At 45.1% G+C, this 27,607-nt stretch overlaps 1 protein-coding gene across 4 annotated transcripts in view; it reads left to right on the top strand.

Annotated features, from left to right (window-relative positions):
* Positions 1–27,607, top strand: part of OSBP2 (oxysterol binding protein 2) — a 2,072,116-nt gene that overhangs the window by 58,761 nt on the left and 1,985,748 nt on the right. Inside the window, exon 1 of one of the 4 annotated variants that reach the window (XM_069619136.1) lies at positions 10,642–10,731. The exons of 2 other annotated variants lie outside the window; for them this stretch is intronic. In XM_069619136.1, the coding sequence (XP_069475237.1) occupies positions 10,722–10,731 (10 nt within the window). In that variant the 5' untranslated portion in view covers positions 10,642–10,721. Of the gene's footprint in view, positions 1–10,641; positions 10,732–10,797; positions 10,936–27,607 lie in introns of those variants that run through there. One more of the 4 variants, XM_069619134.1, reaches the window with a different exon arrangement.

Here is a 27,607-nt window from a genome sequence, read left to right as displayed (position 1 = left end):
AGCCTCTGCCTCTTTAGCCTTGCATGCTTCCTTGTCTGGTGCGCGGAATTTCCCTCTGGTGTCCACCTCCTTCTGTGCTGCAGCTAGCTATACTGGTCTGCGTGGCTCCTTCCCTTTTGCTGACGTTTTCACATCTGAGACTAGCTCTGGCGTTGGATTTCTCCTCATCCATTCAAAGGTTGTTATCCCTTTTTTGTTGCTCGCTAATTTAGATGGGGTGTATTGTTCACCAGAGGTTGTCAAGCAAGTATAGAGTTCAGCATTACCTTGAGCCAAACACATAGATGTACTTTCAGTATGTCTTACTCCCATGGTGAGAGTAAAACAGCCTAACGACTTCAGGGTGGTGTGAAAGATGAATTACCCCAAAGCGGAGTGAAATCCTGACAACCCCAGGGTGGGGTGAGAGAGAAACCATTGCAAAGTGGGGTGAAAATCTGACAGCCCCAAGGTGCAGTGAGAACAAAGATAACAAATATAACCATGTACGGGGTAAGAAACAAACGTCCCCAAAAAGGCGAAAAAGTAAACCAACCCTGGTGTGGGGGGTCTAAGAAGAAAGATCCTAATGTGGGAAGGAGATCCTGAGACCCCAGTGTGGGTAAAACAAGAGCAAGAGTGGAAAAAACATTATTGGAATACATCAAACAGTGTTGGTCTTTCCATCAATGGAAGTGCATCAAAAAGCAAATCCATTGATGGACATCCATAAAATGCCATTCCATTGAAATGCTATCTTTTACATGTAAAAGTGCATTTCCATCGAAACCAGTCCATCGAATATATAAATGGACAAGTTTAGATGGAAATGCACTTTAAAATGTAAAAAACAGCATTTCGATGCATTTTTTTTTTGTAACATTAAAACGTTACATGGAGCTGTCCAGTGCTGAAATTTCAGAACTTGACAGCTCCTTGTAACGTTTTAAAGTTTATTGTATTTTGAGGGGTTCGCACCGCAGCCCCCATCCCCACCTAACCCTAACCCAACCCTGAACCTAACCCTTAATCTAACCCTAAATCTAACCCTAGCCCCAACCCTAACCCCTAACCCTAATCTAAGTCTTAGTCTAACCCTAAATCTAACCCTTGTCCATCGAAATTAACCATCGAAAATTATTCAATGAATATGCTTTTCGATGGAAAGGCAATTCAATGAATATTTTTCGATGAAAAGGTATTCGATGAATGCGCTTTAGATGTAAAGACCATATACCATCAAACAGAGATCCCGGGAACTACCGCGTGCAAGATTTACAAATCAAAAGGGTATCAAACGCACGGGACTGCTACCAAAGGGAAGAAAGGACACAGTTAAGGTTAACTATTAACCCAAGATGGTGGGGAGGCGAGAATGAGACATTATTTTGCTGGTAGAGCCACGAGGCTCAAGAGCCAAGGTACAAGAAAGAAACCAAACAGTGGGTCAGAAGCCAACCAACAGTCAAGCCTTGGACAAGAAGCCAAACTTTGTGTTGTTTTTGTTAGTTTCTTTTTATAGTAGGAGTAGGGACAGTAACCAGGGCAGATCAGATGTTCTGGTCAATAGACGAATATTGTGTTGTTGGACATCCTGATGAGCACTCCTTGACTTCTTTCTTTTGTTTAGAATAGGGACTAGATAGACTGTCAGGGCAGAAAGGTTTATATTTAATAAAAAGAGCAATAATTCAAAAGGACACCTTGTCCATCTCCTGATTCTGACTTAGCACACCACACTCTGCCTAACTACAATCATGCATTAAATGATGACGCAAGGCAGCAGGGACTAAGCACCGATACTCAGAGCATTCCTGATGAAGAACCTTCCACGTTTAACTCTGATCGCAATTCAAACTCAAGTTTGCAACTAAAACTCCTCGGCCACCCAACCACACAATTCACATGACACAGAACCTTTACTCAAATGACATATTTAACAACTCAGGGTGTTGCTGTGATAAATGACTACTACTACCAGAATACTCATCTGGAAGTAGATACAGATGTGCACGGACACACACACACACGTTCCTGATTTTCTGCAGTCTACATTTCATCCCTTTTTGCTGTGTAGGAATCTCTGCTCAGCATCATCTTTGAGAGTGGATGTACCTCGGGCTAGGCTAGCCTGTTTGGGGGGCCATTCTTTTTCTGTGGCGGCAGCTACTCTGTGGAACTCTATTCCTCTGTGTCTACAGGCATTGGAGGTCCATTTTTCTTTTCGTCTGGCCCTGCAGACACATCCTTTTACGGTCTAGCCGCTGCCTTCGTGGTCTTCATCAAACCTCCTAGCACCATGATGCCCTTGTTGGTGTACCAGGTGCTCTCTCTAAATTCTGTTTACATTGTTTACATTACATTACAAACACACACATGTGTTTTGGGTAAAGTCAGAGGATCCATTCCCTATACCACTGCCTACCATTGAGAAGCTGTCAGCAAGCAGACACCCCTTTGCCAAAACACCATCATACACCACAAGGCCTACTCCTTTCAGAAGCAGAGGTATCATGGAAGGTTGCAGACAGAATACACCCAATGTATTTATTTATTTTAATTTGGGTGGGGTTTCCAAGCCCCCTGTTTTTGTACCCTCATAACGCCATCCCAACCCCATCCCGACCCATTTTAACTGCTTTACCCCGCTACCCTTTATTTAATTAATGTTTGCAGTGTTTTTCAGTATTATGGTCCACTCTGAAATGTACCACTCTGTAATGTTTTAGATATATTGACTGGATACCAAGTATTTTACCCAACCTCACACCCTAGATGTACGAGGGTGCTTGAGGAGCTCACAACAAGCACACATTGTAAGTGGCCCCCTCCGATGGGCAAGGCACATCCAGCAGTGGAAAACGGAGCACCTGATCACTCCACCTACAAGAATAAGAACCACACGCCTAAGAAAAATTAGCAACACAGACCTCAGAAATCTATCAACACATCGCAACCCTCCCCCTCAAGCCCCCCACCCCACCGGCGCCCCTCTGGAAAATAGCATTCCCTGCCATCTTGGGAGATCCCTCAGTAGGATAAACTCAACCAGACACTGGTCATTTCATCAAAGAATGGGCAATGCTGCATGGGCATCCCACAAGCGAGGCAGGGTAACTGCTGTTACCATCGGCAGTTGGGAGAGGGGCAGCCCCAACCTCCCCGCGCCTGCTCCTCTCCTTCCCCCCCAGCTACGGAGACACGCAGTCTCTGAAGCACAAAAGCCACGGAAGGGTAAGGTGCGAACAGTCATCGCACCCTTCCTCCAAACAGCAAGGTGCTAAGCGCCATAAGGAAAACAACCATCAGGCAGGGCCCAGGTTCAAAGAGCTGCCCCCACCAGGGGGTGAGACAGTCAGCTATCCGGCCGGGGGCTGCGACAACAGCAGCCCCCAACACATACACAACAAACACCCAGGGCCTCCCTGGGTCCTATAAATGAGAGCAGTATGCTCAGAGTAAACACAATCTGTTTGCGGACCCTGAAAGGGGACCCAAGCAAACAGGAGGTTCACTGTTTACTCAGTGTCTTCCAAATCTTCTTGCTTCTTTAGCAAATCTTTGAAGTTCACTGTACATTGCAGTGTCTTTTTCCTTCCTGAACATTGTACTGTTCAAAGCAATTCATGCAGCTTTAACAAAGGAAGAAGCGGCAACCGAACGGCCAGCGCAGACACTGTCAACGTCAACATTCTCGGCATAGAACGAAAAGCGAGCGGCGAGCGTGTCCAAAACAAAACAAACAAAGACGTGTGCTGCGGAATCATCCCCAAAACCAGTGCGAACGAAAGAAAAGCAGCACTCGAACAGCACGGCGCGGACGGCTTCCGATTCAACACTTTACAGGTGAGCCACCACGCTGGGGCTACGAGGGAGGAAAAATAGACATTTATGTCCGGAAAAGATACATTTTATTACAGTGGACCGGAACCCCCGCGTTATAAGGCTGACGGGGCAAGATTACACAAGCCATTTGTAAACTTGGGCAGAGTCACAAGCGAGCTTGGGAGCTTGTCCTTGCTTGACAGCCACGCAGATCTGGTGAACACAGTTCCAAGCTCGGCGGGCCCAAAGACTGCAGAATTAAAATAATTTCTGTAATATTGCAGGGCGACCTCACAGCAAAACCAATTATTTAAATCCAGTAAATCAAGCCTGGGGGCTGCCCAATTTTCTGAAACCCAGGCAAGAAGGCACCAGTCAACAGTTACCCAGCACGGGCAACAAATGGAACAGGCGCAAAGAACTCGCTGATAGCAACGGTTTAACTCCCTTGATAAAACCCTTTTTCTTTTCCCTATAGCAGGCATAGAAAAACATGGGGCCCAAACGGAAAACACGGGCACCCTCAACACCGGCGCAGAAGCCCAAATCACCACAACTGCCAGCAGCCATCGAAGCGGCAGAGCTCTACGGATGGGCATGGGTTAGAGAAAACATGTACGGCCTACCCAGGAAGGAATTACCAGCCTACCCAGCCACGACGAGGTTTCTGCACCATTAAAAAGGAGAAAAATATCCGAAGACACCAGAAAAGGTACCAAAAAATTGTCAAAACTATGCGAGAATGTATCGGAATTACAGCAACTAATGGTAGCAATAAGGGGGAAACAGATGCCACCCACAAGGGGACCTGGGGCCTCAAACCCCTCCATTGCAATAGGACCTACTATAACGGTTGTCAACCCACCCGTAACACTACCGATAGCAATCCCGCCACAACAAGTACAGCAGTTGCCAATAGCGCCCACAGCTATAAATACAACAGCCTCCACAACTCCAGCAACTGATCCAACGGGTGCCCTAAAAGCATGGACAACGCCAGGCACAGACAACACGGGCGCGACAGGGACACCCGGCAGCAATACAACTGACATTGTAACAATCTGTAATGCGCAATTAGAACAAAAAATGAAATCTTTCCAAACAGAGATATTAAATAGATACAAAAGATGCCTGCATTGGAACATTGATACCACAATCAAAGAAGCCATATGGGCCAAAGAATTTATAGAAATCTTTTCCCTAATAGAAGTACAGCGCAAAGGGAAAGACGCTTTCAGAGAACCCAAAAAAATAGAAGAAAAAGCTATTGCCAGAAACGCCCAGGTCGAACAAAACTGGGACAACTGGTTACAGGCCTTTGCCATTTTAGCAACAATATATGAAGAAAAATTCCCCATGGATGGTAGGAAGATCTGGGCATACGTTGATAAAATAAGGGAAGTAAAAGTAACGCAGAGGGGGAAGACATGGCTTGCATACGACATCAGATTTAGGAGGAACATGTCAGAAAGGCCGGCCATTGAGAGGGATGAAGTCCAGAACAATTTATACACCCTCAATGCAGAACCTCCCCAGGAAGAAGATACCATGCATTCTTCTTCCAAAAATAGCAACAATTCACAAGTAAGCAAATCCCATGACAATGATAAATCCAAAAAAGGGGAGCAGCCCTTTCGGAGGAACCAGCCTTGGGCGGCTAAAAATAATGCCCACAGACAGAACAAACAGCAGGCTGTCAAATCCAACATCCCATGCAGAAAGTTTGGGAAAAACCAGTCTACATGGGGCAAAGAATGCTGGTACAAACACGCCTGCACAAACTGCAACGGCGACCACGCAGCAAGCAACTGCACCAGACTACCAGCCAAGAAAGAATGACATCCCAGTTTTAGAACCAGGACGAACGCCCATCAACCCGGGCAATTTTAGGGACGCCCTAAACAGCTACCCAGACAAGGAAACCAGCATGATAATATTGCAGGGTTTCACCAAAGGGTTTTTCATCCCATTTAAGGGCACTGGGTCACAATACATCCCGATGAACCTAAAGTCAGCCAGGGACAACCCCCAGATAGTGGAAACCAAAATCAAGAAAGAACTGCAACTGGGTAGGATAGCAGGTCCCTGGGTCGCCATGCCCCTAAAGGACTATTTAATATCTCCACTAGGCCTGGTCCCCAAAAAAGAACCCAGGAAAAGGAGACTAATCCACCACCTATCCTACCCTAAAGGCCAGTCTTTAAACGACGGCATCCCACACACAGAATCTGCTGTATCTTACACGCATTTCCAAGAGGCGGTAAGGCTCATACAAGAGTGCGGCAGAAATGCCTTGATGGCGAAGCTGGACATCGAATCTGCTTTCAGACTCCTGCCAGTCCACTCAGAGTCACAGCAGTGGCTAGGTTTCACTTTTAACAACAAATTCTACGTAGATAGATGCCTCCCCATGGGGTGCGCAGTATCCTGTGCACTATTTGAGCAATTCAGTTCCTTTTTTCAATGGGCTTTCCTAAAGCAGAGACCAGGGACAAAAATAGTACATTACCTAGACGGTTTCATGGTCATAGGGCCACCAAACTCCGAGGAATGCGGCCGGGCTTTAGCAAAACTGGAGCACATTGCAGCTCAGTGGGGAATTCCCCTAGCGTGGGAAAAACCACCAAACCAGACACAAACATAATTTTTCTGGGCATGGAAATAGACTCAGCAAAGGGGCTCTGCAGAATCCCCAAAACAAAAATATCAGAACTCCTGGCTAAAATACAAAACATGATAATGAGAGAAAAGGGGACTGTAAAGGAAATACAATCCTTAGCAGGCAGCCTCAATTTCGCATCCAAAATAATACCTTAAGGGAGGATATTTTCCAGAAGCCTGGAGTTCAAAATCAAATCACTCACCAAAATGACGCCAATACCAGCAGAATGCTGGGCAATAATGGGAAGACAAGAATAATGGCATCAACGCCAACGCCAGAGAGCACAGGCCGGGATGCCCAACGAAAACCAGGCACCTCTAAAACGGGTACCAACAACATATCAGCATCAACGCCAGCACCAGAGAGTGTAGGCCGGGATGACCAATACAAAGCAGGCATCTCTAAAACGGGTGCCAACAACACATTGGCATCAACGCCAGCACCATAGAGTGCAGGCCGGGATGACCAATACAAAGCAGGCACCTCTAAAAGGGGTGCCAGCGACACATTGGCATCAACGCCAGCGCCAGAGAGCCCAGGCCGGGATGCCCAACAAAAATCAGGCACATCAACAACGGGTGCCAACAACCTCACAGGCTTCCTAACGGAGATGGCAGAGAGGGCGTTTGCAAGCACCACGGCAACACAGTACAGTAAGTGTTTGCAAACAGTGTTTAAAGCCACAGGTGTAAACCACGTAGAACTAATAACGATTAAAGATATAGAAGTATTTTTAAAATGGGCTTGGGAACAAGGTTTCAAAAGGGATTGGGCCAAAAGACACCTGGTGGCAATTTCATACTTTACAAAAATACGGGGCGATTCAGACCCCACCCAGAATGCCCTCATCTCTTATGCAATGAAGGGATGGGGCAGATTAGAGGGTCCGCAAGTAGACACCCGCCGACCCCTTGATTTCAGCAAACTGGTACAGATAGCAAGCCATTTGGAAGCCATATGTTGGCACCCATACGAGATAATGTTATTTAAAACAGCCTTTTTCCTAGCCTACTTCTGGGCTTTCCGGGTAGGTGAACTCATCGCTTCCAGCACCAAGGCCACAAACGACCTGGGCGTCATGGAAATCAGGGTGAGACAGGATAGTGCTAATATAGAAATTCAACAGTCGAAAACGGGTACAAAAAGAACAATCAATATTTGTTGCATCGATGAAGCAACAAACTGCCCGGTGTGCATCACCAACCTCTGTTACGCACAACGACCCAAAGTGGGGGGGAGTTTTTTAATCCACAAGGATGCATCGGCCCTAAACCGCTACCAATTTAAAGGAGTGCTGATGAAAGCAATCAGCAGAGCAGGGTGGGATCCAAACATTTCGGCACAAATTCCTTCAGGATAGGTGCCGCCACCGCAGCATGGCAAGGAGTTTTAGCACCGCAACTACGAAAAAACATAGGGGGATGGAAGTCAGACTGTTATAAAAGATATATCAGACCGCAATTGATATAAGCATCCGCCCTAATCATTTTTCTTGCTTTTCCCTCCCTCTCACCACCACAGAAACAACAGGCGAATTGAGGACCACGCTCCGATCAGCATGGATAGTTGGCCACTCATTCGTTTTCAGGACAGGCAGACGGGCAGAAGAGAATAAAGAAGGGCCACCTTTCAGAAACACCATTACTTCATGGTGGGGATACAGAGGCCTACGTTGGGCGGACATCCACGAAACATTAGCGGAACTGGTGGCATACAGGGACCCACCAGAATTCCTGATCATCCATCTAGGGGGCAACGACCTAGTCAACACAGCTAGACGCATCCTATGCGAAGAAATTTGCTCCTTCCTAGCAGGCATTTCGCACAACTGGAGGGGTACCGAAATATACTTCTCAGCCATCTTACCAAGAAAGAAATGGCTAGGGGGCAACTGCTACAAATCTATAGACATATCCAGAAGAAAACTAAACAGGACTATAGAGAGATTCTGTATGACAAGAGGACTGGGTTTCATAAAACACCCAGCCATTACACTAGGCAACCCAGACCTTTTCCTCCACGACGGCACCCATCTGTCTAGCCAGGGCATGGAGCATTTCTTTCGGGAAATCAATACAACACTTGCTCACAGGGGCTGTCTTTAGGGCATACTCTTGGGGGAACACGGTCAGCCGGCAACCTGCCCGTGTGTGGCGGCACAGGACCTGGTGCCCAAAAGTATGATACCATCATGATATGTGATATTGTTATTGTCATAACCCATATCTGTACAATAAAATCCTACGGCCTTTTATTGCCAACACTTGAAACAAGTTGTGAGCCTATCATTATGGGTGAGGGTTTGGGGTTCAGCAATTACTAATGCATGCATATGGGTTCAGCAGTTATGGGCAATGCTGCATGGGCATCCCACAAGCGAGGCAGGGTAACTGCTGTTACCATCGGCAGTTGGGAGAGCGGCAGCCCCAACCTCCCCGCGCCTGCTCCTCTCTTTCCCCCCCAGCTACGGAGACACGCAGTCTCAGCAGCACAAAAGCCACGGAAGGGTAAGGTGCGAACAGACATCGCACCCTTCCTCCAAACAAGCAAGGTGCTAAGCGCCATCAGGAAAACAAACATCAGGCAGGGCCCAGGTTCAAAGAGCTGCCCCCACCAGGGGGTCAGACAGTCGGCTATCCGGCCGGGGGCTGCGACAACAGCAGCCCCCAACACAAACACAACAAAGAGCCAGGGCCTCCCTGGGTCCTATAAATGAGAGCAGCATGCTCAGGGTAAACACAATCTGTTTGTGGACCCTGAACGGGGTCCCAAGCAAACAGGAGGTTCACTGTTTACTCAGTGTCATCCAAATCTTCTTGCTTCTTTACCACAGAACCCGCCCACCCTACCAAAGGGGAGAAGAACAAAAAGAAGTACAAGGCACTGTACGGTGCCCACAACAAGTCGTGGGACACAAGAAGGCGGCACGGGTCCGAGGGGGTAACCTCAGGACCCGGTGCCCAAAAGTATGATACCATCATGATATGTGATATTGTTATTGTCATAACCCATATCTGTACAATAAAATCCTACGGCCTTTTATTGCCAACACTTGAAATAAGTTGTGAGCCTATCATTATGGGTGAGGGTTTGGGGTTCGGCAATTACTAATGCATGCATATGGGTTCAGCAGTTATAGCGTACAATATGCATTACTTGCTTATACCTTAGGGAAATTCCCAAGATCCACCCCACTCTACAAGACTCGATCACAGGAGGCAGCAAGATCAATACAGCTGCTCCTGACCATGCCTGTTACAAGGCGGCAGATGAGGCAGGCAGACAAAGGTTGCCCATCCTCTGGACTCCTCTTGAGGGAATAAAAACCGAGCGAAAAACACCAGGCTAACAAACACAGAGCATGCACAGCTCTTACACCTACAGCCGTGTCAGTGTTGGGGAGAAGGTCACAGGCTGTCATATGCGGTGGTCTTCCCCTTCCCTAAGCACGTGCAGGAGATGGTATGTACACACACACACACACACTTTCCATCAGTGCGTTTTAGCATTGGTGTACTGGTATGCTGGAGCATCGGTTTTACTTTTTGTCTGTGCACATGGAACATAGATTGAAAAGGGGAAGAGTTAGGGAAGGAAAAAAGATGGGGGTACGGGAGTTTACCCAGTGTGTTCCTTGAAAAGAAATCTCCAGCAACGATGCATTTACACCAGTGCTAAAACCACACAAGCTTAGGGTGCCGCCGAAAGTGCCACGCAGACATAACACTGCTCCTTTCACGCCGCCCCTTCCCCTGCACGGGATGGAGACGCTGAGCCTGAGCGCTTACTTCTCCCTTCACGGTGGTGCTTATCTCTCTGCGTGCGCTCCATCACACACTGTCCCACCCCACGAGGCGATTCCCCACTTCTCCCTGCCTGTGATGTAAATAGAAGATGCTCGCTTGCGGTTCACTTCATTCCGGTCCTTTCGCTCATGTACCTGCACCTGTTAACCCCACCACCTCTCTCTTGGGGTGATATACGTGCTGCCCGAGCAGTTCTCCTTTCACTCCACGAGGCCCCCTTCTCTCTCTGCACTTTACACACAACCTGCCCAGCCTCACTCACTCCTCTGCCCCTCCGCTCCCGGCGAGATGAGCTCATTCCTACGGCTGCCCGCAGCACGCAGGGAGTTAAGTATTGACTCCTCGGCTGGAGCATGCAGCGGTGCATGCTGGTACTACGGCTTGCTGGTGGCTGCGAGGTTCATGGTACTGCATTGAGAACGGCAGGTGGCCAGGATTGGTAATGGGAAATGAGGAACTGTAAGTGCAGCGATGCAGCACCCCAGCTGAGTGCTGAATCAGGACAATTGCTTCCCCCCTGTGCTGAAGGCTAGAAGTAGTGTATGTAGAGGCTGTGCACTCCAGCGGGCGGCCCAGCTGTGGGGATGAAGGGTAGGGGCTGCTGGGAGACGGGATCCGTTCGCTCCTTCTGCAACACCGGCTGTCTGAATAAATTTAAGAAGGGTTAGTGGCCTGGCCGGCTCCCTCGTGGAAGGCTGCGTTCATGATCATCATCTCATAAGGCGCTCGCGCACAGCATGCTGGAATGCTGGGGCCTGGCTGCAGGCATCCGGGTTTGTTGTCATTCTGCTGCATGCGTCTTGGGGGCACGCGGGCAGTGGTTGCTTGGGCTGTGTGTCCTTTGACAGATCTAATGATGTCATGCAGTGTATTTTAACACAGCTATGCACTATGATGATACCGCTGATTTTGATATATAAAATGGTTTTGTTTTACGTTGTTTGTGCTTTACTTAAATGTATGGGAAGGGAGGGATGTGTATGTGTGTGCCTGGTGGGGTAGGACAGTGGGTTGGTTTTACTCATGTACATGCCCTTGTGCAGATTTGATTACACTCGGAGGAATAGCTGTACTGTCTAAGGGGCGCCCTTGTTGCCGTGTTGCCCAAGACCACTTGACCTCAGTCTAACCCCTATTGAGTCTACTTGCGGCCCGAGAGACAGCATTGCTGTCAAGGGCATCGCATCTGTTATGAACTGGTCTGCTGCCTCGGGCGCGCTGTGGGAGCAGAGTCGCCGGGAGCACGTGGCTTGAATGTGCAGCATTGGCGGGGGTGAGAGCCTTCTAGATCAGTGACCCTCAGTCCAAGCCAGGCCCTTAAGCTTAGGAAGCTCGGGAAGCGCTTTCATTGGTGTTTCATTATTACGGTCACAACGATGGCACTCTGTGCGGTTAATCGTGTTCTTTCTACATAATCGTGTTCCTCACGGCAGAATTTTAACTTCTGGAATGTTACATTGTCCGTTTTAGTTACATTCCTCCTTCTAGAACAGTGCCAATTTCGTACTTGAAAAATCCATTTTGCACTTTGAATTGGGTCTATATTTCATTCATTGTAACATTGGAATGTACACACTTGGATGTATTTGTGTACAATGCCACGTCTCACTCTTGCATTTATTGTTTTTTTCAAAATCAACTGTTGCAATTTGAGGGGAGGGTTGTGAATGTTCTTTGGCCTTTTTGAAATGGTTTTGCCCGGTGGTTATTTGCTTAATTTGATCACAATGTGTAATTCAGGTGTGTTGCATGTTCTAGTGGCCCTGCTGGCACGAACCTTGGTGCTCACCCCCTTTGCTGCTCCCCAGGAAGCTGTAAGATGCTTTTGTTTTTGTATTTGGTTTTTTTGTAAGTACCTTGCCCAGGGTCTCACAGAGTACCGTGGAGCAGAATGAGTAAAAAAAAATACCATTCCCACCCAGGGAATGACAGCTAAACAATGAAAACTATTAAAAAAAACAGAGGCAAGAAAAACAAACCAATGCAGAAAACAAAAACCAGTAAAGAAGGGGCTTACCTGAGCGGCAGAGGGAGGGAGTTCCAGCATCAGTGAGTGTAAGCCACCGAAAGGGCAAGCATTGTGAGTCTTCGATTTGACAACCTTGCGTATCAGAAGGGGGAGACGAACACAGATTCACAAAGGTTGTTTGTTCCCCAGTTTGGAGATCGCCTACGTAGCCATGCCTCAAGGATTTATAAATCAGGCATCCCAACTTAAAAAAGAGTGCCTGAATGATAGCCAATGAAGAGCAGTCACGACAGTAGAAACGCTGTCAAACTTATGAATCCCTGCTACCAATCAGGCAGAAAAAAAAAATGTGGATCAAGTGGTCGCAGGGTGTCTTTATGAAGTCCAGTCAGAAGGACATTACTCCCTTCACTATGTGATAATGCCTACACCTGAACTGGTGATCGAAATCATTTCCTGGAATGAAGACTCTGTTTGTCCCAAGGTGTTGATTGATTGATTGACTGTTGAGAGGCCTGCTTGCTGTAACTTTGAGGTTGCCCTTCTATCTTTGCAGGGCACAGTGGGGGCCTAAGAAGTGATTTAAAAAGAAATACGTGGCGGTTTCCTGGGCCTCCGGCCCATCACTGTAAAGCTCACACTCCTGAGTACTCTTCAGCCTAGTTGTGTTGTAATATGCACTGGCTCGTGCATAGGCACACTGGTGGAATGTTGATGCACGTTCAGCAATCAACATTCCACAGTGGCCGTTGAGTGAGGGGAGCCGTAGTAGCAGGCTGCGGGGTCTCGTTAATAAAGATACTTAACTTCACATACCTTTGTCGGAGAGATTGTGTCATTGGTGACGAGGATTTCGGTGAGACCCTGTCCCACGTATGCGTGGATCAGCTGTTCGGGCTCCTTGCTCATTTCTGGTGTAGTCGGCGAGGAAGTGGGCCGACCAACGCCGGATCCGTTGGAGCTGTTTGCCGTACGCCCTGTCCAATATTGAGGACAGCGCTGGCCACGGGTGGGCCCCCCTCGACGGGCGGGCGGCTGTCCTGTGAAAGAGGGGGAGGCGAGGAACTGTCCGGGTGCCCAGTCGGGGTGTTTCTGCGGGCCAGTTTGCCGCCGGCTCGTCGCGAGCAGCTGGAGGCGCCAAGGGGTTCGCGTTGCCAGCTGCATTGCATCTGTGTCTTCAGTGGTGGCAGCGGAGTCTTCGGTTGCTTGAGTCCAGTCGGGGCCTCGCAGCGAGTGTGGCCGTTGGGTGAGGCGGAGGCCTGTACGCCGTGCGCACTTGCATTGGCAGTGCGCCGGCAGCTGGCCCCGCCCCCGGCAGCGTCTCTACATTACGCTGCTCAGCGTGGTCTGCGGTCTCCTCAGGGGAGGAGGAGGGGCTGCGGTGATGCCTACGCCGCTCTGCGCGGACTGCGGTCTCCTCGGAAGGAGGAGGGGCTACGGTGGCGTTGCGCGGTGTGCTCTGCTAGCAGCTGACTACTGCTAACTGGCGGTTGAGAGAAGACAAGAGGATAATACGCTTCAGCGACGCTGCAAGTTCGAGGGGCCACAGTTTATACTAGAGCTGGATCTGAAGGGGTGTTGGTGGTAAGGTTGGGGCACACAAACCTGTGGAGCCCTGACAAGTGAAGGTTGGCATTTCGGCTGGGCTGGGATCATTGCAAATCAGTGGTTGTGACTCACCCAGTGCCAGGACCTGGCTGTACTGCATATATGTGTGGGTGCACGTTCACAAGACTACAGTGGGAGACATCTGTCTGCGGTCACATTGGTTGGTGTGTTGTGACTCACCCACTGCCAAAAAAAAAAAAAATGTGGCCGGTACTGCAGATACGTGTGGGTGCACTGGCACAAAGTGACAGTGAGGACATTCTCTGCTTTAAGGGTGCAAAGAGCATTGGGTTTGGCACAGTGTTGGGCAGGTTATTTTTGGGGACACAAGGAACAAGGCAGCAAATTCAGCCATGTTGCATACAGCTGCTAGGCCTCCACCTGTTTTTCTGCCTAATCATGGAGAGCCGGTTGCTCCTTGGGAGCAATGGGTAGATGCCTTTAATTTTATTTGAGGGCTGCAGGTGGGGCAAAGTTCAACGATGATGAAAAGGAGGCTGCTTTACTTAATTGTATTGGTACTGAGGGGTTGAGAGTTTTTCATCACCTGCCTGGAGAGAATGTAATGGTTCAAGGGGGAGGTGAGGGGGAAATGGTTGTAAGTGCCTACGAGACTGCTTTGAAGAAATTGCAAGTACGTTTTGGTAAAAGAGTTAATGTGGTTTTAGAGCGGTATAAGTTTTTCTCTAGGGCACAAGGTTCCACGGAAAGCATAGATTCATATGTTACAGCCCTACGTGCACTCATGGCTACATGCGGGTTCCCGGGTAACGGTGAGGAACATATAAGGGATCAGATTATGATGAAGACGTCAAATCAAAAAATAAGCGAGAGATTGTGGATTGAAGCGATCCTTCACTTGATAAGGTTTTGGAGATTTCTAGAGCAATTGAAGCCTCGAAGGCGAGTGTACAAATTGTTACTGAAAGGGATGGAAATAGGGAGATGGTGCATGCTGTGGTGTCAAGGAGCAAGAAAGGTTTGGATAAAGTGGTGGTACAAGGGAATAGAGCATCTAAGGGTAAGGAGGGGTGCAAAAATTGTGGTTGGACGAGTCACACTGCGGATTCGAAATCCTGTCCTGCTAGCAAAGTGGAATGCAGGAAATGTAAACAGATGGGCCATTTTGCACGCATGTGTAAGGGGCAGGTGGTCGCAAATGTAGCTACAGACGACTTTACCATGGGGCTAGAAGGGGCATCAGAGTGTCATATTACATGTTGAGGGATGTGGGCGGAAGGGTCCATGGGTGTCGGTATTGGTGGACCAGCACCCTGTGGATATGCTTGTGGATTCTGGGTCACCTTATACCCTGGTGTCTCCGGAAGTGTATCAAGAGGTTTTGGGTAAACCGATCTCTACTTTGTTGACTCCGGACATCAGACCATATGCATATGGGCAGAGTTCCATCGACCTGCTGGGTTATAATTGGTCGAATTTCTCATTCAAAGGGAGGCAAATTTCGGGTAAATTTATATGTGGCTTCAAAGGGGACAAGTGTGTTGGGTTGGGATGAGCAGGCTGCACTAAAAATACAAATTCATCCAGGTGTAAAAGAACCGGTTCTCAGTGTCATGAAGGGAACGGAAGAGAATGACATAATGGTTACTCCGACAGTGCTTATGAGTGAGTTTCCTGAGGTATTTTCAGACACTCTTGGTAAGCTTAGGGGTTTTACACATCGCATTGTGTTGAAGAAGGGTGCAGTTCCTAGAGTTCATAAAGTGAGGGGGTGCCAGTTGCAGCGAGGGAGGCATTTAAAGCGGAATTGACTAAGTTGCAGTCAGCAGGAATAATCGAGCCTACTGAGTCCTCGGAGTGGTTGTTTCCTGTGGTTTTAGATAAGAAGAGTGACGGCAGCATCAGAATGTGTGTAGATCTCCGGGAGCTAAATTCCAGCATATGGGTGGATCGGCATCTTTTGCCAAATATTAATGAGTTGTTGTTGATGTTGGGAGAAGCTAAATACTTTTCAACTTTTGATCTATCAACGGCGTATCATCAAATTGACCTGCACGTTGATTCTAGACCCCTTACTTCATTTGTGACTCCGTTTGGGGCATTCAGATTTTGTCGCATGCCTTTTGGCCTGGCTTCGGCTGTGTTCCAGAGGCTGATGCAGCAGTTGTTTGGAGGGGTGGTGGGGGTCAGCTACTTTCAAGATGACATTTTGGTTTGGGGCAGCAGCAAGGAGCAACATGATGCTAGGGTAAGGAATGTCATGCAGATTCTTAAAGAGAGAGGTCTGACTGTAAAATTAACAAAGTGTCAGGTGGGTGTGGAGGAGGTCACATACTTGGGACACACATTGAGTTCATGAGGTGTGAGTCCAAAAAGGGAGTTGGTACAAGTCTTGAGGGATACGCCAGCTCCGGTCAATAAGGATCAACTAAGGGCTTTTCTGGGTCTTGCGGAGTACTATGCTAAATTTGTTTCAAATTATGCTGAAAAAACGGTGGCCATGAGAGCTCTATTGAGGAAGTGTGTAAGATTTGTATGGTCTGCGGAGTGTGCGGCAGAATTTGAGTTGGTTAAGAAGGAGGTGGAGAAGGCTCCATGTCTAAAGTCATTTGACCCAAAAAATAGAACTGCTTTGACTGTGGATGCAAGTGAGGTGGGTCTGGGGGCAGTGCTAGAGCAATGCATTAATGGTGAATGGGTCCCAGTGGCTTTTGCTTCGAGGACCTTGAGAGATGTGGAACTCAGGTACTCTGTAATTGAGAAAGAGACTTTGGCAGTCTTATGGGCTTCAAAACATTTCAGGACATTTGTGTGGGGCATACCCTATGTTGTCAGGTATTTTCTACCAAGGGAGTCATAGCAGTATCCCTGAGGATTGCAAGGTGGTCAGTACAGTTACAGGATTACAATTTTTCTTTGCAGTATTTTCCGGGGAAGTTTAATGTTGTTGCCGATTGTTTGTCCCGTTTGCCAGTTGTAGAGGAGGACAGTGTGGCAGGAGTAGTAAAGGAGGATGATTTGCAGGAGTGTCAGGTTGCTTTGGTCACCTCTGCTGTGGAGAAGTCGTTGTGGAATCGGGAGTCTGAGGATGGTCTTCAGTTAAAGTGGATTAGGGAAGGTCTGGTGAAGGGGTGGCACACTATTAAGGACAGGCCGGAAGGGAAAGGTTATGTTCAGGTTCTTCATGAATTAGCCGAGGGTCCCTGGGGTGTGTCTAGGGGTAGTAGGTTGATACCGCCTGTAAGTCTGAGGGGAAGAATGGTGGAGTTGGCACATGTTGGTCATTTGGGCCGATCTTTGACCAAAAGGAGACTGAGAGAGGAGTACTGGTGGCCGTCAATGGACAAGGATGTGGAGCAGGTGGTGAAAGATTGTCAGGCATGTTCTGTCAGCGATAAGAGCAAGGTACTGCATCCACAACCTGTGCATCCTGTAGAGGTTCCAGAGCAGGTATGGTCGAAATTGGCTCTGGACATTATGGGTCCGTTTGACTGTTTAGAGCCTGAGTCCAGATATATGTTGGTGTTGTTGGACTATACGTCCAGGTGGATTGAGGTGGCGGCGTGTTCCTGTGTTACAACTAATTCCGTTATTGATTTTTTGAGGAAAGTATTTGATCGTGAGGGATTACCTGAAAGTGTAGTTACTGATAATGGTGTGCAGTTCACTTCTAGAGCCATGAGAGAATTTTTGGAACAGCATGCCATTTCTCATTATAGGACAGCTTTGTATAATCCTTCTGCGAATGGACTAGTTGAGAGGGCCAATGGTACGATTAAGTCAGCCATACAATTGGCTTTGGCCAATGGTTTGGATTGGCAGGAAGTTGTGACACAATACCTGGCTGCATATCGGAGAACATCTGCCATGCTTACGGGAAGATCTCCATTTGAACTAATGAGGGGCAGGAAGGCAGGTACAATGTTGAGAACCCTGGCTATGGGTGGTGGTGGACCATGTGATATGGATTTGCGAGCTATTCATCGCAGCATTTTAGAGCGCCAGCAGACCACGGTGTCCTCACAAAAGAGTAGGAAGGAGTTGAATGTTAAGCCTGGGGATCAGGTGCACATAAAGAATCCTAGGATAGTTCATAAAGGATACAGCACTTTTATGCCCTCAAGGAGAGTTGTTAAAGTCAGAAAAGGGCATGTGCACTTGGAGGATGGCTCTGTCTGGAGTAAGAGGCGGGTGGTGGTGGATGGATGCAAACGGGTGGACAGGGCAGGTGTGGAATCTGATGTGGAATCACAGGAAACAGTGCTGGATTATAATCCTGTGGGTTCACAAGCCATCAGGGTTGAACAGGAAGAGGTTGTCCCAATTCCAGGTCCTGTTGGTCCAGAGGTGAATGTGGAATGTCAAAATGCTATGGATCAGCAACCTGATGCAGGACAACAAAGGGGTCGTGCGGGTTGGAGCTGTGGTCCTCCCATAAGATTTAGAGATTACATTTGTTAAGGGTGGAAGTACATTTAATCGCACCCATGTTATTTGTATTTATCTAGCTGTGAAAGTTGCATTTATGACATGTCATGTAATGTTTGTTTCATTTTCCATTGTTCAATTTGGTGTTAACATTTCTATCCAAGGGAAGAGGATATGTTGCAATATGCACAGGCTCGTGCATAGGCACACTGGTGGAATGTTGATGCACGTTCAGCAATCAACATTCCACAGTGGCCGTTGAGTGAGGGGAGCCGTAGCAGCAGGCTGCGGGGTCTCGTTAATAAAGATACTTAACTTCACATACCTTTGTCGGAGAGATTGCGTCACACTCCTGAGTACTCTCCAGCCTAGTTGCTCTCATGTTTTTATTATGAGACTCTGTTTTAATCTTTTTTTTTTTGTTTAAAGATTTTATTATATTGCAAGCTCAATTATATTGCAAGCTCAAATAACAAAGTGACAATCTCAATGACAATAAAATGCAGATAAATAATGTGATTAAAAATTATAAAATGAGAATGAGATGATCAACAACTATGAAATGCTGAAGGAATAAGTCAATTGAAATAGATAATGAAAGAAAAAAGAGAACTGGAGAGGAAAAAATATACGCACAGTGCAGTGATAATGAAGAGAACAGATTCACAGCGGTTAATATAAACAATGTTGCTGACGAAATATATAGCTGGGTTACTCATTAACTTCACTCAAATAGCTAACTAAGTATTGCCATTTCTTATCATGTTTAACAGAGACCGAGGGTGAGTTGGCATTACATTTCTCAATCCAATGAACATCACCTATATTATTCAACCAGAGTGGCCAACGGATCCGCTTCTTCCATGGCTTCTGATTTTGTTACTCACCGGACGGGAAGTATACCAAATCGGCGGCCGGAAGGCACATGACTGAACTATTGATTGAAGAGCTAGGTCGGGGCCTCCAACCTAGCCTCCTCTCTGTGAGGGCACAAGACCTTTTTAACGATATGACTCTCTGCTGGGTAGGACCAGGCAGAGGGACTGATCGCTCAAAAGGGCGGGGAGGACACGCCGCCAAGAACCCAGCTGTAAAGGAAAAACAAGAGGTGAGCAATTGGGAATTTAAGAAAGATCCCTTTCCCTCGATGCTCCTTTCTAGTAGTACCTGAACTATGCCCTCCCCTTGTTTCAAGGCAACCGGAACCACCTACAAGTAAGAGAGGAGAATGTAACCTATCCTGACTATAGTTGTCAATTAGTTAAGGAGAATGGATAATCATACAAAAGAAAACCCTTACCACTGATGTGCTGTTGAATCTGTAAAGTCCAAAGAGTTCATAAAAACGGAAGTGCAAAATAACAAATGGGTAGGTTAGTTTAGGGAAACTGAACCCGGGCAGAACGAGGGCCGCACTAGAGTCGGGTAGGTGCACTATCCGCAAAGCGTCCCTGTGCACTACTGAAGAATGTCCAATGGAAGTCTGATTGTGGAAAGAGGATGGTAACAGCAACAATAAAGGACACAATTGAGTTGGAGTGTTGCAGGTGATATAGTTCAGCAGCAAGGTACAATGTGTACAGGAGATGTGCTTGTTAGCAGGTGGTGAAAAGAAGAGTTTTACCGATGCCGTGATCACAAGGTTCCAAAAGCGGCAGGCACAAGCAGTCCGTGAATGAGGAAACAGGTCTGGTACACGGGTAAGTAGTTTTCCAAAAGCGGCAGGCAAAAGCAGTCCATGAAAGAGGAAACAGGTCTGGTACACGGGTAAGTAGTTTTCCAAAAGCGGCAGGCAAAAGCAGTCCGTGAAAGAGGAAACAGGTCTGGTACACGGGTAAGTAGTTTTTCAAAAGCGGCAGGGAAAAGCAGTCCGTGAAAGAGGAAACAGGTCTGGTACACGGGTAAGTAGTTTTCCAAAAGCGGCAGGCAAAAGCAGTCCGTGAAAGAGGAAACAGGTCTGGTACACGGGTAAGTAGTTTTCCAAAAGCGGCAGGCAAAAGCAGTCTGTGAAAGAGGAAACAGGTCTGGTACACGGGTAAGTAAAGTGGGATTGAAGACGGAACTTCTAAATACCGGGATGCAACTTTAATCAGAAGCAGCGTTTCGCCCGGTTCCGAGATTTAAATCAGGAAGGAGAAGGCGGAACCGGACGAAACCGAGGCTCATGCATCATCGCCTCTGAGCTGACAGCGGGAGGCGGAAAGCTGGGAATTGTTGTCCAAACTTGCCGCAGAGTGCTGCGGAGTGAGCCGAAGCCACTATTTTCCAGGGCAGTTGCCAGTGGGCGTAAAATGGGTTTGCAATATGACGCATGCCCTTACGGAGGGCAATAACCTTCCTGCGGGCCTGCCGAGGCGTAACAAAAATGATAAAAGATGTTGTCATTTTCCCAGCATTAATTGCCAAACTTCCCAATAAAATGTTAGCTAAACTTAGAGTAATAGACATTTTAAAGATGGGTTGAAGAAAAGTCCAAACCTTGTTCCAAAAATAATTTAAAACAGTACATTAAAATAACATGACAAAAGGATCCAGTGGATGACTGACAGGACCAGCATAAATCATCATTAGAAATCTTGGATTTAAAGAGTTTTTTTGGTGTAATAAAGGCTCTAACAGTAAAGGAATGGAACATTTGGGTTAGTTTTGCAGAAGGAGATACACATTTAATTTTGGTCCAAATTTTAGACCACAGTTCAAAATCAAAGTGCATACCACAGTCTTCTTTCCATTGCAGTGCATATGTCCACTTTTGTATCGGGTGGGGGGGTCTTTCTCCTATTTAAAGAGGCAAGAGGCTTTGATGATATCAAGAGTTTCCATGAAATGTAGTCTAATAGGATCAGCCAACCATTCATCCAATTAATTTCTACTTTTAGCATCAAGACAAGCAATAATAAAGTTGAGATATTGATTCAGAGAAAGTCTTGGAAATATCATCTCCTATGATTATTTCATCAGTAAACTTAATACTGTCCTCGATCCAGTTTTTTTAAAAAAATAAGCGTATTATTTATACTTATTTTTATTACACCAAATAAAAGGAGAAAAGGCCTTCACAGGTTTATTAATATGATGAAATAAGTCTTTTAATTATGAATTGGTGAGACATATTATTTTTGAAAAACCTAGTTGGGAGCCATTAAAAAAGATATATAACATCCTTGATGTCAAATAGAAACACTAGACATTTTTCAACAAATAACCAAGCAGGAGATTTTAGGATATCAGGAGAAAAACAGTCTTTGGCTGGTGTTAGAACAAAAACTTTATCATAGTTCTTAAAATTGGGAAACCCAACACCACTGCAAACATGAGTATTTGAGCTTATCACAGGCAATCCTTTTATTTTTCTTGGAACCCCAGAGGAAGTTAATGCGTGTCCTGTTAATAGATTTAAAAAATGATGCTGATAGAGGGACGTGGAGCATTCGCAAATAATGAATAATCACTGACGGCAGCATTATCTTAATGGTCTCCAATCCTCCTCACCATGTTAAATGTTAGGGGGACCCTGCAGTTATTGCATTATTTCTTTTCAATAATAGGTTTTGTGATTTTATCTTGACCATTTGAGCAAGTGAAGGGGCCATTGAAATAGCGACATATTTAATAGATATTGGGTTCCAACTGAGACCGAGGTGTGCGAAATCTTCTTTCATACAATAAATATTAGGCAGAATCATTTCAGACTGATCTCTCTTTAACTTATTTCCTGAAAAATTAGAAAATAGGTCAATAGTGTCAAGTAAATGATTAAGAGTTGTGTTCGGATTTTCAAGGAAGATTAATATGTAATCAGCACATGCAGCCAGTTTAAATACGGAACTACCACAGCTAATCCCTACAATATCTTTATTTCTATGTATTAATTCTAATAGTGGTTCAAGAGCTAAGACAAATAAAATAGGGGGAGGGGGCATCCTTGTCTTGTACCTCTATGAAGGGAGAAATATGGGGAGAAGTGGCCATTAATAAAAATGGATGCCTTGAGATCAGAGTATAAGAGTTTAACCAATTGAAAATAGTAATCTCCATTTCCATGCCATTTTAAGGCCTGGAATATAAGGTCCCACTCGACACGGTCAAAATCTTTTTCAGCATCAAGTGCATCTACCATACTGGAGTTTGGTGGATGGCTCCTTTAATTTATGCAATGGATCAAATTCATAAAAGGTCCAGTGTTAGCTGAGATAAATCTTCCCTTAACAAAGACTACCTGAGCTGATTTAACTAACTCAGACATAAAGTATTCTATTCTGTTAGCTAAAATATTTCCAAAGATTATGCAATAAGAATGAATCAACACAATTGGCCTATAGTTCTTGGGGTGTTCACTCTCCTTGTTCTGTTTAGGAAAAAGGACTAGGAGTGCCTCAGTAAAGCAACCTGATGATTTACCAACATTAGAGAAACATGTATATAATGATTCTAGTTTTGGAGAAAGAGCAGAAGAAAAATGCAAAAATAAAATCCATAGAAAAACCATCAGGTCCAAGAGCTTTACCTTTCTTGATGTTTTTAATAGCCCTGGTAATTTCATTAATGTGAATAGGTGAATTAAGACTACTTAGATCAATATTTGTTGGGTGATTGTTTTTTAAACTGTGAAGAAAATCATTAAAGTCAATATTAGAGTGAGTGTTATCTGAGGAATAACTTTTTCCATAACATTTCGCAAATACACTTAGAATATCTGTATCCGAGGTTAGTACTTTGCCTTGTTCATTCTTAACTGCAGTGATCCTAGTTCTTTCTTTTTTGGATTTGAGACATGAGGCAGGAGCTTTCCCCGCTTTATGGTTGGTACATTTTGGATTTCAATTTTAGGAGGACACCAGAGGCTAGTTCAGTTAAGTTTTTATTAATAGTGAAACAAAGTGCAAGACTTTGTCAAATGAGAGTATCGTTAGCTGTAGAATTCAGGAGTTGGCTGTGAAGGATATCTAGATCTTTTTTTGATTCCCTCTTTCTTTTTGCTACAAACAAAATAAGATGTCTGTGGCGAGCTGCTTTATGGGCGTCCCACTTATTGGCAGGAGAAGTGTCCTCATCATTATTAATTTGAAAGAAAAATTAACGGAAATTAAGGAAAGACTTTTCAAAGTTAGCGTCTTGGAGTAATGAGTTATTGAATCTCCATCTATTAGTAACATTTCTAATACATCCCAATTCTATTTTAGTTATCATAGGAGCAGGATCTGAGATCACAGAGCATTCAGTACTTGAATCAATGATTGAAGTTACTAGCAAAGTATTCTTAAGGAAAAGGACAGCATCTTCTCCCTCCACTTCCTCTGGAAATCCCAAAATGTGTAGGTTGGTTCTGCGATTTCTATTTTCCAAATCTTTATTTTGTTTCTACAGCGTATGGGCAACATGAGTGGCAATGTCTTCAGCCACGCTAATACTTTTCTCAACTTCTTCAATCCTGCTTTCAAAGTTTGCCCATCGTTCATCAATTTGCTGGAGTTTATCACTGGTGTTTTCTATAAAGGTCTTGGGTGCTCTTATTTCCAACAGAATTGTTTTCATATTGAATTCTAATAATGTTTGAGCAGGAGGATGGTAGTCACTTTTTGGCCTTTTTAAAGTAGCCACCACTAGTATTGAAGCTTCCTTAGCAGCAGAGACGTTTGCTTGGTCCTTTAGTGAAGCCATAATGAAAGGTACTGAGAGTAACCAGGAACACATGTGACACACTAAATGTCCAGTACATTATTTTCCAATTATTTTGGTAAAATCTTAAGAGCACAGTGCAACCCATATATATTGCTTGAAATATAGGCCAATCAGCAACATGGTATCACAATTACCCCAGTACCTTTTAGGAGTTCCAATCACTAACAGCTTATTAAAATATAAATGTTCTTTTCACATGTATTACTCCCCTATTGTTTGTATACATCTATATGGGAGACAAAGATGAAAATGAGATATCTGTTCATAAATTGTCCCTCAACAAGAGATACAGGGCCAATACCACCCCTCTGGAAAGGAGATCATGTATTTAGCCTTTAAATATGCTAAAGTACCTTCCAGGACAAATATAAATGGAGGAAATGCATTTGTAGCAGAATTGTCGGTGCTGTGGTCGAAAAAGCACCTCCATGTGTCACGCCGTGCTAAATGTCTGATGCAGCCCGATGCTGCTGAGAGGAATAGCAGCATCAGTGTTAAAGCAGCTCTGGTGTGCAGGGCCTTGTCACTGCCTCCACGAAGGTTACGGAGAAGAGCTGGAAACCTCTCCAATACCTGACATGGATAAAAGAAACAGGTACGGGGCAAAAATAAAGAAAAACTATGAAGCAATTCCTCAAGAAAATGATATAGTAAACGAAAGGAGCAGGAGTTCTGATTTAACCCGCCATCCCGTATGGCACCTGGCCATGCCCCCTTCCGTTTTAATCTTTTACGTGAAGAGATAACATTGGTGCATGGGCTCAGATACCATATAATCTGAGAACTTGTCGACTTTGCTCTAATGAGATAGAAACAGCTAGACATGTTTTAACGGTTATAGGTCAAAGGATCGATTCAAAAGGACCGAAAACAAAAGGATCGAATTTTTTTAATGTATTTTTTACATTTTTTGGGGGGGTCCCCCCAACCCCTGTTTTTGTGTTAAAAACCACTTTTTTTACCTATACGAAAACCCCCAAAAATATATATAATTAAAAAAAAATTCAATCCTTTTGTTTTCAGCCCTATTGCGTCGACCCTATTACATCCGATCCTTTTGGTGTTCGACCCTTTAACCGGACACCGTTTGAACTTCATGTAGGATTTTAAAACCAAGGTCGATTAGCAGTTAGGGTAAGTATAACCTAAAATTTGTTGATTTTGAACCGGTTCCTCTGGTTGCTAATCCTGTACTGGGGAGATTTTTGTGATGGGAGCTGGTAGGTAATTATATTTGTACGCTGGTTTAGTGGTAAAAGATGGATGAGGTTATAAGAGCCTGTAATGTGGGGACCTTGTACGTTGTTGGTTTATAGGCCATTATAATTTTTTGCATTGGTCTTGTTTGTCTTTATGTTAATTAAATGCTGTCTTTGAATTTCTAAATGGAATGTCTTTTATTATGTTCAGTTTGCTTTCTGTGGAAACTGAACACGCAGGCCTCTCATGGCTGTTTCAAGGATATGTAGGCTTTTCTGAATCAGACATGAGCCTGTAATGCTGTACTGAACACATAACTGTGATGTTTAAACTAATTCCCCATAAGCCGTTTCTGGAGAGAGAGCTCTGATGTATTAGGCATGATATTAGTGTGAGTCTAGGAAAGGGACTCATAGTCTGAATCCGTTCTACAAATACACTAACTATTGTCCTTGCTTCTCCCCCTCAACCCTCTGCACTTACAGGATCTGAATGATAAAAGGCCTAGTAAGATCATTGTCTTGTCCTCCCTTTGTCCTCCTTTCCTTGACTTGTCATGCCTAGAAACACTTGTGTACAGTCTGCTTTATAAAGTGTTTATCATATCATGAGCCTGTAAATCTTTGCTGAAGACATAACTTTGATGTTTAGGCTAATTTCCCAAATGCCATACCTGGCGAGATAGCTGTAAATCTTTGCTGACGACATAACTCTGAAGTTTAATATAATTTCCCTAAAGCCGTTCCTGGCGAGATAGCTATGATGGTTTAGAAATGAGGCTGTAAATCTGTGTCAAAGGGATACCTTTGCTGTTTAAGCTACTTTCCCATAAGCGGTTTCTGGAGAGATAGCTCTGATTTCTTCATATGAGCCTGTAGATCTGTTTTAAAGGGCTACCACTAATGTTCTAGATAGGTTCTTGTAAATCTGCGCTGGGGAGACAGGTCCGATGTTTAAAGATTGACCCGTTATACTGCTGCTAGAGAGAAAACCCTGCTGTTCTACCATGTGCCTATACATCAGCAGGGATCGGTAACTTTGCTCTTTAATGAACTGCTCTCTACCCATGTGATACAAGATAGTTATGTCTGACTTCTGAGCTTTCACATCCTGAGGTATATTTCTTTTGGTATCTGCTGGGGGGGACATGTCTAAAATTAAACTCAGAATGATTAAATAGAGATGGAACGATAAAATGTGTACAAAGTGTACAGGTCTCTTTCTGGATTCACGGGAGAAACGGGGTTGGATGACAGTGACACAGGGGGGAAATATGGGAGGGCTGAAGAGCTGCGTGTGGTCATTGTGGAATGTCTAAAATGTATCAGTTCCAACTATGATGGGAGCAAAAGAAAGATACTTACCCAACAGAATGATGCTGGAATTGTAACATCTAAGAGGGAAAAGCAAAATAGCATAAGACATCTCAAACGTAGGACGTTACCTTTCAATGAGTATCAGATTATTAAAAAGACCATTTATCCACAGCATAAGAACTTTCTAAAATCAGTGAAAATCGATTTGTACAGGAATGAGACTCAAATTATACTGAAGCATCTTTTGACAAAAAATTCTTGCCAATTTTGGTCATGTATAAACAATGGTTTAGGATCTACTCATCTAAGTATGAACTGTCCAGTTTCGGAAATCAACTGGATTGAGCATCTTAAGAACAAGTATCAACTACTTGATGTGCTTAGGTGTTTTCAGGACCCTACTGAGGGTCCGATAGTGTTTGGTAAATGTTCATGGACAGAGGAAGACCTTACTTGGGCCATTACCAAACTGAAACCTTCAAGGGTCCCTGGTCCGGATGATATGCCCAGTGGTCGAAGTGTACGAAAAGAAGTAGTGGAACTATGTTCCCTGTTGGCATGCTCCCACTCCCCACAAACCCCATCACCACGCCCCTTCCCACACATAATGCAAACCCCCAAACACATGTGCCTGGTGTTTAAGGGAACGTTCAGTGCAGTGCACTGAAAGTGCAAGTTTCAACTTCTTCCTATACTTTTGTTTGAAAACGAAACCTTTCTGGAACGGTTTCTTTTTAAAATAAAAGTATAGGAACTGTAAAACTTAATTAAAAAAAAGTAGATGAGCACCGCTCCAGCTCACTTCGACCACTGGGTCTGCCACTCTTTTTGTTGAAGAATGCTCCAGTTTTCAGGTCAAAGCTTTTAAAACCATGTTTTGTTCACCTTTGTAAAAAGGGCGATACAGAAAATCCAAACAACTATAGACCCATCGCCCTAATTGATGCCATAAGTAAGGTGTTTGCACTACTCTTATTGAAAGTCCTTAACATAGTTTTGCGACAATCGGCTTTCCTTTCTAGTTCCCAAGTAGGCTTTAGACAATATATGGGCACTCCCCTCAATGTTACCATTTTGGCTTATTTGTTGGATGGTGTCAAGAATAAGGGTACTGGATCAATCTCAGTGGCTTCATTGAATATGTCCAGTGCATTTGACTGTGGTGCGCTCT

Source organism: Ambystoma mexicanum, chromosome 10 (genome assembly GCF_040938575.1).
Source record: "Ambystoma mexicanum isolate Mex_15411 chromosome 10, UKY_AmexF1_1, whole genome shotgun sequence".
NCBI classification, from domain to species: Eukaryota; Metazoa; Chordata; class Amphibia; order Caudata; family Ambystomatidae; genus Ambystoma; species Ambystoma mexicanum.
This window is presented reverse-complemented; position numbering and strand designations above follow the sequence as displayed.